Genomic DNA, 12,132 nt, shown 5'->3' with positions numbered 1-12,132 from the left:
TTCAAGCATATTCACTATCATCTTTTCAAACCAAAAACTAGTGATGTTTAAGTCTATCTTGATGTTACAGTTACCTATTCCTTGGCTTATTTAAATAGCTTTTGCTATGACAAGTGTCAAATGATTACCAAAGGTCTAAAAAAGAACAACTACAATGATGTATATACTATACTCACATCCTTGCACATGTATTAGATCCCCATTTTCTGAGACCAATCAGACCTTAAACAAAGGGACGTGTACAGGAGCTTTTATTTCATCAGTATACTTACAGCGAGTCAGTCTCACACTGACCTTCATGTCCCTGTCTCTTGGGAGTACAACCATGCTTTACATTCTAGTCTCTAGGTAGTTCCAACCACGGGCATTTGAATTCCTAGCCTCTGTTCCAACAGCCTCCTGATGCTGACTCACCAGCCTAGTATTAACCTACTGAGAACAGGCCTGCTCTACTCCTGTCCAAGCTAATAGTGCGGTTCAAGGATTCTTCTTCGACCCTGGTTCCCAGGTTTTATTTGTCTTCCACCTTTCTTTCTTCTTCAAAAGATATCTCCTAGTATTGGATCTATTTTTGAAACTTAAGTCTTCACATATTCCTTTGGAAAAGAACAATTCTAGTTAAAAATTTATCTAACATACTACCACCTACCCTATATACATGTCATTCTTTGGGTCTGCCAGAGCTCTGTACCTTAGCCCATTTTCACCTGATCAAGTATAGCTCTGAATAATACAATGTTAACCTTTTCCCATGTGTATATTTAATTCCCTTAAAAAGCCTCAACATATTTGTCAAGCATGGTTCTTTTTTCCTGGAGATTATGCTCAGTATTCTGTGCAGCAATTTCTTTCCCTTTATTATAGATCAGTGCTTCTTGAACTTTAATATTCTTTTTTTGAAAACTTTTTTTTTAATGTTTACTTATTTTTGAGAGAAAAACAGACAGCATGAGTGGGGAAGGGGCAGAGAGAAAGGGAGACACAGAATCTGAAGCAGGCTCCAGGCTCTAAGCTGTCAGCACAGAGCCCATTGCGGGGCTCAAACTCACAAACTGTGAGATCATGACCTGAGCCGAAGTCAGCCGCTCAAACAACTGACTTTTTTAAAAAAATTTTTTAATGTTTATTTATTTTTGAGAGAGAGAGACAGAGAGCATGAGAAGGGCAGAGGCAGAGAAAGACGGGGACACAGAATCCATCTCAAGTCGGCTCCAGGCTCTGAGCTGTCAGCACAGAGCCCAACACGGGGCTCAAACTCTAGAGCTGTGACATCATGACCTGAATAGAAGTTGGACTCTTGACTGACTGAGCCACCCAGGCACCCCTTAAACTTTAATGTTCTTATTAAAATGCAGATTCTGATCCAACAGCTCTTAGGTGGAGCTTGTGATCATGCATTTTGAACAAGCTTCCAGGTGATGCTCTGATACTGGTCCACAGAGTACATGGTTATATACTTCATCATGAATAGCAGTGAAACTCACAAGTCTTCCAGACATTACTGAGATCCTCCTAGGAATTTTCTCAAGAGGTGAGTCACACTGTACCTGCAGTCTGCTGGTATAGCTAATGTTCATATTTTGGCCAGTAGTTCCCCCATCTCACCCAAGAGTTCCTTCAAAACTCTTCAGTATATGCATCACTGGGTCCCAGCTTCCCCATCCCTTTCTACATCTGTCAATTAAACCAGGTTCGTGTTATTTGTATTGTTATCCACTAGATATACACAACCCTTCAGTTTCAAGGGGCAGTGTGTGAATGTAACTGTAATTCTCTCTCCAATTAACCCCCTGGCAATCTTCCTACATAAAATCTACAAATTAAATTATTTCTGTATTTTTAGACACCAAATACAAGAACTGGGAGGCTTGGGAGCAAATTTTGTTAATAAATAGAATTTATCTATAATGAAAATGAGTAATTAAAAAAAAAAAAGCTACATTCCTAAACCAGAAGATATAAAGTTGCAATGTAATCACTGAACGGTAAATGCAATAGGAGCAACAGTCACCTATCATCCTTAAATCACTGCAATGTAGCGGGTATCCCTTTCTTTATAAACATCTTTCTCTTTACACAGTTACATAGTTAATAGCAATACAATAAAAGAGCTGAAAGGGGTCTCTACAGGAAAGATAGAATTGAGGTTGTGTGTCTTGAATGACACACTCCGAAGTTAGGCCTAAATAACTTTCTGATCATTCACTATTATATTTTCTATGCCTGTTTTCTCCCTGTTAAGTTATATAATCAACAACCTACATTGTTTCCATTCCTACTTCCAGGATTCAAAGTTTAAGGAAATGATACACTGGAAGTGACTAGACCCATACCCATAAAGATTAAGCGTAATCTTAACTACTTATTTAGTGGCTCAGTGGGGACTAGGACATTAAATAGGTATTCACAGGAACTCAGAGGAGTCTATGGGCCATGGGAAAAGTAGAGCCAGCATCATTCCTTGCACTCAGAGAATGTGGGGATATGTAATGTTTAGGGGAAGAGGTATTAGGTATGGGAGACATTCATTTATTTGATACTTTGCAGTCTATGAGATGCTAGGGGAGACAGCAGAGAATGAGTCCAGTAGAGTTTCTCCTTCATGGGGATTATATTTTACTTGTTACCTAGATCTATCCTTCTGCTTGGTTTTCCCTAAGTAATCTTAGTACCTAGTGATATAACTCAACTGTTACAGAATTTATGATTTACACTAGAATTCACAAATTCAAGTAACTACAAGGCCAGGCAGGTAATAAAAGTGCATAAAAAGTTGATCTAAGGCCATAGTGCATAGTAATATTTGGCAAATTCTGCCCTAAAAACAAAAATTTTTAACAAAACTTTAGTATCTGGGGATAAGGGTCTGTACCTGGAGATTTTATGGTCTAGAGTTTTGTAAACAGACTCAATCTCAGGTGATTTTTAACCAAAAAGGCGATCAAATATATAATAAATATGACTTCTATCTTTAAGCCCTTTCTTATGAATAAATTTACAAATTTATCTGATAAGCCTTCTGATGTATTTTTGATTTACAAGAAAACATTAATGACCAACTTAGTGGAAAAATATCAAGGAATGTCTAGAAATCCTGGGTTCTACTTGTCTTTTTCAGGCCTTTCTGTATGAACTAGGACAAGTCATACCTTCCTGAACCTTCTCAGGATTATTTTGAGAGGAGATGAATGTGTAGATGTTACATTTTCACAGCCATCAGTGACTTAGAAAGTAAAGAGTGGGATGCAGAATCCTCAGAGATAGCTCAGAGGAAAGAAGGCAAAAAAAAAAAAAAAAAAAAAAAAAAAAAAGTTGTGAAGAATCTAAAAGAAAAGAATGTCTAATATCTGGCTAATATCGGGCTACCATAACAAAATACCACAGACTGGGTGGCTTAAGTAACAGAAATTTATTTTCTCACAGTCTGGAACCTAGAAGTTCAAGATCAAGGTGCCAGCATAGCTGATTTCTGGTAAGGGCTCATTTCCTAGCTTGTAGATGGCTGCCTTCTCACTGTGTCTTTACATGGCTGGGAAAGAGAGCAAGGCAACAATCCCATCATAAGGGCCCCACACTGATACCTCATCTAAACTTAATTATCCCCCAAAGGCCCCATCTCCAAATACCATCACACTGGGGGGTCAGGGCTTCAACATAAGAATCTGGGGCACAAAATCCAGTCCACAGCATTTTGCCTCAGGGCCCCCAAATTCATTTCCTTCTTACAGGCAAAAAAATACTCATTTCATCCCAACAGCCCCCAAAGTCTTAACTCAGTCCAGCATCAACTCTGTAGTCCGAAGTTTCATCTAATATCATTTAAGTCAAATATGGGTGAAAATTAAGATACAGTTTATTCTAAGGCAACATTCATCTCCAGCTATGGAACCAGACAAGTTATATGCTTCTTTTTTTTTTTTAATGTTTATTTATTTCTGAGACAGAGAGAGAGCATGAGTGGGGGAGGGGCAAAGAGAGAGAGGCACACACAGAATCTGAAGCAGGCTCCAGACTCTGAGCTGTCAGCACAGAGCCTGACGTGGGGCTTGAACTCACAAACCGTGAGATCATGACCTGAGCCGAAGTCGGTGGCTCAACTGACTGAGCCACCCAGGTGCCCCAAGTTATATGCTTCTAAAACATAATGTAGACATTAGCATTCCAAAAGGGAGAAATCAGAAGGAAGAAAGTGGTGACAGGACTCAAGCAAGTCCAAAACCTAGCAAGACAAATTCCATTAGGTTTTAAGGCTCACGAATAATCCTTTCTGGCTCAATGTCCCACCTTTCAGGCCCTCTGGGGTGGCAGCATCACCTCCATGGCGGTGGAATCTGTGGATTCTGGTCCCCAAGGTTTCCAAAAGAAGCCATAAGGCCTGTTGAGACTGAGGCAGTGGCCTGATGGTATCTGAATTGCCTTTGGGGTCATTTCTCCTTCTTGAAGAACAATTCACGTTCACAACCACAGAGCTCCATCATCCCATTTTGTCAAATCCAAGAAGTCCAACAGCCTTTCTTCATTTTGTCCGAAGTCTGTATTTAGTTCAAACTGGCAGTATGTTTGCTCAAAAATCCTGAAACTCTTTATCAGATGGTTTTCTAGCCACACAGTATTCTTTGCAGAACAAGCTTCGTTTTTTGCAATATGGATGGGCTGAGAAATTTTCCAAATCTTCAAATTCTAGTTATTTTTTCCTTAACAATTCCTTCTTTAATTCTTCTCTCTCCATTTGCATTTTACTATAAGCAGTCAGGAGGAATCACACTGCTCCATTAACACTTTGATTAGAAATCTCCTCCACTAAATATCTAACTGCACTGCTCACAATTCTTCCTTCTACAAAACACCACAACACAGCTCAAAGTTCTTTGCCATTTTATAACAAGGATTGCATTTCCTCCAGTTTCTAACACCATATTCCTCATTTCTGAGACTCTACCAAATTGTCCTATTTCTAGCAAGCATCTCAAACCTCTTCTAGCCTCTACCCTGTTACAAAGCTGCTGACACAGGTTTAGGTATTAGTGAAGTACCCCACTCCTGGTACCCAAATCTGTCTTAGCTTGGGCTGCTATAACAAAATACCAGAGTTGGTACCTTGAACAGAAATTTATTTTTCTCACAGTTCTAGATACTAGAAGTCCAAGGTAAAGGTGCCAGCATGGTTGGTTTCTGGTAAGAGCTTTCTTTTTGGCTTGTAGACGGACACTTTTTCACTGTGTCATCACATGGTGTGTGTGTGTGTGTGTGTGTGTGTGTTGGGGGGTGAGTATTAGGGGAGAGAGAGAGAACAAGCTCTCGGTTGTCTTTTACTTACAAGGCACCAATCCTTCACAAGGGATCTACCCTCTGCCTTCATCTAAACCTACTTATCTCCCAGAGGCCCATTTCCAAATGCCATCACACTGGGGGGTCAGGGCTTCAACATATGTTTGGGGAGTGCTGGAGAAGGGATACAATTCAGTCTACAACATAACAGCTCAGCATGTCTCTGATAGCTTGGGTAGCAGAACATACTTCCTTTCCTCAGGAGCATGAGAGAGGAGGGCAGAAAAGAAAGAATTAAAGAAGATTCTTTGACTTGGTGTAGTATACCAAAGGAATGCAGATTTCAGCAAGAGATTTCTCTGCTGGGGATCCTGATTATCACTTCACTGTAATAGGTTCAAGATGTAGCTATGTACCACTTCAAATTCTTTGCAGTAATGAAAAAATGAACAGAACTTTTGTAAAAACATGGAAAGGATTCAGAATTCTTCAGAGAACTCTGAAGCAATTTTAGAAAACAGATCCAGGCTAAACTTTTCTGATTTTCTTTGAAACATAACTCTGTGACTGAGTCCAAACACTGTGAAATAAAGGCCTAATAGTTGTGGCTAGGGATGGGGCTTGGGCTGGGGAAGCATGACTGCGAAACAGAATCATGGCAAGGCCAAGAGAGAACTAACTATCTACCACACACTCTTCATTTCTAGACTTAACAGGTTTAATGGGTTTAGAAATCACCAAAACATCAGATGTACTGAAGCCTGAGTTTCACATACACATTGAGGTCACAATGATGTAAAGAGGACAAGATGAGGAAGGCAGGCTACATGATGGTGAAAGGCCTTTCCAATACTAAATCCTCTGTGTTTTCTACAAGGATGCGGCAGTGGATTCTGGAGATTATGTGCTGCTATTTTGTGCTGCTTGTGGATGAGGATAATGGCCCTGTTCTTACATAACTAAAGGGAAAGTTGGTAGCTGTGCCAGCTGCAAGAGCCCAGAAAAGAGAAATGAAATAATTAAACTGGCATCATTAATTCAAATGAACTCAGAGAGGCCACCTAGAGCTGTAAGATTAAGGAAGAGTAATAAACTAGGGCTTCAGGGAGAAAATGGTAAGAAGAAAAAAAATCTGTAAGACTTCAGACAGTGTTGGAGGAAAGGAACTAGGTATCCAGTAAGTAAGCAGAAAGGAGAGAGAGTGCTCCTGCTGTGGAAAAGTATACCAGATTTGAGTTCCTCAGAAAAGGAAAGAGATTGTTTCAGGAAATTAAAGGAAGAAAGGGTCAAGAAGAACACAAATCCACTGAAAAAGGCTTTACATATCAAAAAGATCTCACCAATGGATGCAAAAATCCTCAAGGAGATACTAGCCAACCGGATCCAACAATATATTAAAAGAATTATTCACCACGACCAAGTGGGATTTATACCTAGGATGCAGGGCTGGTTTAACATCCAGAAAACAATCAATGTGATATATCACACCAATAAAAGGACAAGAACCACATGATCCTCTCAAAAGATGCAGAGAAAGCATTTGACAAAATAGAGCACCCTTTCTTGATAAAAACACTCAAGAATAGGGCAAGAAGGATCATACCTCGAGATCATAAAAGCCAAATATGAAAGACCCACCGCTAACATCATCCTCAATGAGGAAAAACTGAGAGCTTTCACCCTAAGGTCAGGAACAAGACAGGGATGTCCACTCTCACCACTGTTACTCAACATAGTATCTGAAGTCCTAGCCTCAGCAGTCAGACAACACAAAGGAATAAAAGGCATCCATATCGACAAGGAGGAAGTCAAAACTTTCACTCTTCACAGATGACATGATACTCTATTTGGAAAACCCATAAGATTTCACCAAAAAACTGCTAGAACTGATCCATGAATTCAGAAAGTCGTAGGCTATAAAATCAATGCACAGAAATCGGTTGCATTCCTATCCTCCAATAATGAAGCAACAGAAAGAGAAATCAGGAGAATCAATCTCATTTACAACAGCACCAAAAACCATAAAATACCTAGGAATAAACCTAACCAAAGAGATGAAAAATCTCAACACTGAAAACTATAGAAAGCTTATGAATGAAATTGAAGAAGACACACAAAAAAATGGAAAAATATTCCATGCTCCTGGATTGGAAGAACAAATATTGTTAAAATGTCAATACTACCCAAAGCAATCTACATATTCAATGCAATCTCTATCAAAGTAACACCAGCATTCTTTACAGAGCTAGAACAAATGATCCTAAAATTTGTATGGAACCAGCAAAACATCCCGAATAGCCGAAGCCATCCAAAAAAGAAAACCAAAGCTGGAGGCATCACAATCCCTACTTGAAGATGATTACAAAGCTGTAATCATCAAGACGGCACGGTACTGGCACAAAAACAGACACACAGATCAATGGAACAGACTAGAGAACCCAGAAATGGACCCACAAATGTATGGCCAACTAATCTTTGACAAAGCAGAACGAATATCCAATGGAATAAAGACAGTCTCTTCAGCAAATGGTGTTGGGAAAATTGGACAGCAACATGCAGAAAAATGAACCTGGACCATTTTCTTACACCATACACAAAAATAAACTCAAAATGGATGAAAGACCTAGAGGTAAGCCAGGAAGCCATCAAAGTCCTAGAGGAGAAAGCAGGCAAAAACCTTTTTGACCTCGGCCACACAGGGGGCACATGCATCCCAATTTTTATAGCAATGCTATTGACAATAGCCAAAGCATGGAAAGAGCCCAAATGTCCATTGACAGATATACATACATACATAGACACACACACACACACACACACACACACACACACACACACACTGGAGTATTACTCAGCAATCAAAAAGAATGAAATCTTGCCATTTGCAAATATGTGGATGAAACTAGAGGGTATCATGCTAGGTGAAATTAGTCAGAGAAAGACAAATATCATATGACTTCACACATATGAGGAGTTTAAGATACAAAACAGATGAACATAAAGGAAGGGAAGCAAAAATAATATAAAAACAAGGAGGGGGACAAACATAATAGACTCTTAAATACAAAGAACAAACTGAGGGTTGTTGGAGGGGTAGGGGTAGGGGCCCAAAGGGTAAGGGATATTAAGGAAGACACTTGTTGGGATGAGCACTGGGTATTATACATAGGGGACGAATCACTGAAATCTACTCCTGAAATTATTGCACTATATGCTAACTAACTTGGATGTAAAATAATAAATAAATTAATTACATTAAAAAAAAACTATCTTTGGTGAAGCATCAGTTTTGTTTCTGCGGTTATGAGTGCTTCTCTACATGTTTCAAGGACTGATCCTGCTGTAAAAATACAACAAAAATAAATAACTAGAAACAGGAGGGGCGCCTGGGTGGCTCAGTCGGTTCAGTGTCTGACTTCAGCTCAGGTCATGATCTCACACTCCGTGAGTTCAAGCCCCGCATCAGGCTCTGTGCTGACAGATCAGAGCCTAGAGCCTGCTTCAGATTCTGTGTCTCCCCCTCTCTCTGCCCCTTCCCTGCTCATGCTCTGCCTCTCTCTGTCTCAAAAATAAAAACATAAAAAAAAAAAAAAACTAGAAACAGGAAATAAAAATAGACGTAGAAAAAAATACAACAAAGGATGCCTTTTTGCTCATTTTGCTGTTTGGGGGTGAGCAGGAAGAGGAGATTATGATGATTATATTATGGAAGTCCAAATCATTTTTATTCCTACAAATTATTGCCTGAATATCTAGCATATCTTTATCCTCTGCTTCTTCCTCCTATAATTCTTTCCCTTGTCCTCCCCACATAGATACCAAATCCTGGAAGAAAAGAAATATACCAAGTCCTGGTTTATGATAAATTTTCACTGCAACATTACTTACATTTTTTTTAAAGTTTCCTAATATAGCCTTGTAAAAATTCTTTAAGCTCTAATTATCTTACGTAAACATTCTAAAATGAAAAAAAAAAAAAGATTTTGTCAGTATATTTGCAGTCACTGGCACAGAGCCTGGCATATAATAGATGCACATTAAATATCTGCGGAGGAAAAGACAGTTGCCGCGTCCCACAACAGCCCTGAAAAGATTGTAGGCTAGCTACAATTTAGAATAGGGACGACCTTTAGATTTGTTAAGCCCTTGAAATTACACAAAAATTCTGCTGTCATCTTTTAGTGAGAGGGCTCAGGGGCTTTTGGTAAGAATTTCAATGTGAGTTATAAGCAATTGATATATTATTAAATTAATTATAGTGTTGACAAAAGATTAGTGGGAATGTGATATATAAGATATAGTCCTAAAATTAGCTGAAGTGGCTCAAATGAAAACTTGCAAGAGTGCAAAAACACGCAGACAAGTTGTATACCTAGGTTATAGTTTTATGTGTATTTACATAGTACCTGAATCGTTATCTTTTAGCCATATCATACATGGCAAACTACACCTCAAAGCTTCAGACTACACCGCCACTTTATTGTTCTTTTTATATTACACTTCCCCTCCACCTCACAAAGACAATTTTTAGATACATTATCTTCCATGTTCCTCACGTTGCCTAGCAAAGTTATGAATACACCAAAGGCACTTAACTATTTTACGTTCTGATTTTGGTTTTTTAATAAATGTTAAAGATACTTTTGTATTAAATATATTCACTAATAGTAATTCTTTAAACAGCAGAGGATGCAAAATACACTGTATCAGAGAAGTTACATATTCTAATGGAAAGAACTAGACAGGCACACACTATACCAATTCTGTGTCGATAAAGCTCCCAGAAGTTTCCAACCTGAAAATCCCTAAGTCAAATTTCCAAGAAATATAAAAACTGAAACACCAAACACCCCGTCCACCCACCCAGGAATCAAATGAGGCGTAGCAGGAACTACAAGAGGAGGAAGACCCCCCCAAAAAAAAATCATCTGTATTCGAGCAATTAAACTAAAGTGCAGTCTTTGAACTGCTGAACACCCCGGGAGCACGTATAATGTTCTTCTTCTTCCAGAGGGTAAAAAAGAGCAAGATGCTGTAAGACGGGCTACACGATAAAACTCAAGAGGTCAATTTAAAATTCCCGGAACAGAGAAAAACTACAGACAACCCCGAAGGTCAAAGCAGCGAGAGGGGTTCCACAGAGAGCTTTCTTGGGATGGGTATTTCGAAGACTTCAAAGGACGGGAATGGGGGTGGGGTAGGAAGGCAGGAGAAACGAGGCTGAAGAAGGGGCGGCTGGAAGGAAAGGGAGAAATGGGAAGGGGGGCAGGCCGCTAGGGCGCACGCACTGGAGACGCCGGGTAGCAGCCCGGGGGTGGGGAGGAGAAGGGGCAGGGAGACCCGGCCCCGCCCCGGGGAGGCCCGAGCGCCCGGCCGTCCCCCTTACCAGCGGGAGCAGGAAGCCCCAGAGCAGGGCGGTCGCGGCCAGGGGCAGCGGCCGCTGCGGCCCCATCGGACTGCTGGGCGCCCGGCGGCGCGGCGCTTCTCGGCTGGTACAGTCTCCGGGTCCCGCCGCGGCGCTGCCTCTGGGGCCGGCACGGACGGGCGCGGGCGGCGGGGCTGGCTGGGCAGGGGCCGCCGCTGCTGCTGGGGCCGCTATTGCAGCGCTGACTTCCTCTTCCGGCCCCGCCCAGAGGACGCGGAAACCCCCGCGCGGGGCACGTGGAGTTCGGGTCCGCGCGCGCCGCCAGTCGGGCAGTCTCTGCGCTCTCTGGTCCCGGTGATGGCAGGCAGCCTACTGTGGGTCTGGGCGTGTCTCTTTCCAGCTGCCTGACCTGAACTCTCTCCAGAGTCCGGGGAAGGGGGGAGGGCGGGTGTGTGGAGGGGGACACCGAAGCAACTTTTTCGATACCCTCTTCCTTGTAGGAGTCGCCGTGCGCCTGCTCTATACCCCAGTACCGACGCGGCTGCCAGGGCCAAAAATCTACATGCGCTGAGCCTTAAGGCATCTGCTTAGCGGCAGGTCCCTGTCACTCACACTTACATCCCCAGTCCGTCCACTGTCTCCAAAACCGCTGCGACCTCCGTATCCAGGCCACCGACCTTTCTCTCCTCCAAACTGGTCTGTTTACACGCTAGGCAGTGTAAACATAGCAGTCCTAGATGTAAATCAGATCATGTCACTCCCCATCACGCTTGGAACAACATCGAAACTCTATTCTCTCCCTACAAAGTGTGCATAATATGGTTCCTGACTTCTCCGACTCCATCTTCACTACCTTCCCACGCTTGCTTTACATCCACATGGGCCACTTTTTCTTTCATCTTTCGTACTCTTCTCAATACCGGTTTGCTGGCGTTCAGTTATCAGTTTAAAATTTTTTTTTTTTTTTTTTTTTTTACATTTTATTTATTTTTGAGAGAGAGAGAGAGAGAGAGACAGAGCACAAGCGGGGGAGGGGCCGAGAGAGAGGGAGACACAGAATCCGAAGCAGGCTCCAGGCTCCGAGCCGTCAGCACAGAGCCCGATGCGGGGCTTGAACCCACGAACCGTGAGATCACGACCTGAGCCGAAGTCAGTTGCCCAACTGACTGAGCCACCCAGGCGCCCCCAGTTATCAGTTTAAATGTCACTTCCCCAGAGGAAACTTCCTGACATACCCCATCTAATGTAGCCATCCAGTCACTTTTATACCACATGGCTTACTTTAATTGTCTGCAAAGCACTTTTCACTCATATTTATGTGTCCATTTATGATGTCACCTCCCACTTACTAACAAGGAGTGTCTTTGCTTTGTTAACTGCCATATCCCTTGTACCTACAATATCAGGTATAAAGTAGGTCCTCAAATATTTGTTGGATGAATAGTTAATACTGAGCACTGAATAGGATGCTGTCCCTGCCATTCCACTGCTGAGTTTAG

At 41.7% G+C, this 12,132-nt stretch overlaps 1 protein-coding gene across 1 annotated transcript in view; it reads right to left on the bottom strand.

Annotated features, from left to right (window-relative positions):
- Positions 1 to 10,974, bottom strand: part of SPPL2A (signal peptide peptidase like 2A) — a 52,727-nt gene extending 41,753 nt beyond the window's left edge. The window contains exon 1 of the mRNA XM_045449754.1: positions 10,655 to 10,974. Coding sequence (XP_045305710.1) covers positions 10,655 to 10,720 — 66 coding nt within the window. The 5' untranslated portion in view covers positions 10,721 to 10,974. The remainder of the gene's footprint in view (positions 1 to 10,654) is intronic.
- Positions 10,975 to 12,132: the final 1,158 nt, after the last annotated feature.

The sequence above is a fragment of the Leopardus geoffroyi genome, chromosome B3 (assembly GCF_018350155.1).
Source record: "Leopardus geoffroyi isolate Oge1 chromosome B3, O.geoffroyi_Oge1_pat1.0, whole genome shotgun sequence".
NCBI lineage: Eukaryota > Metazoa > Chordata > Mammalia > Carnivora > Felidae > Leopardus > Leopardus geoffroyi.
Note: the sequence above shows the minus strand (reverse complement) of the source record. Positions and strands in the feature narration are given on the sequence as shown.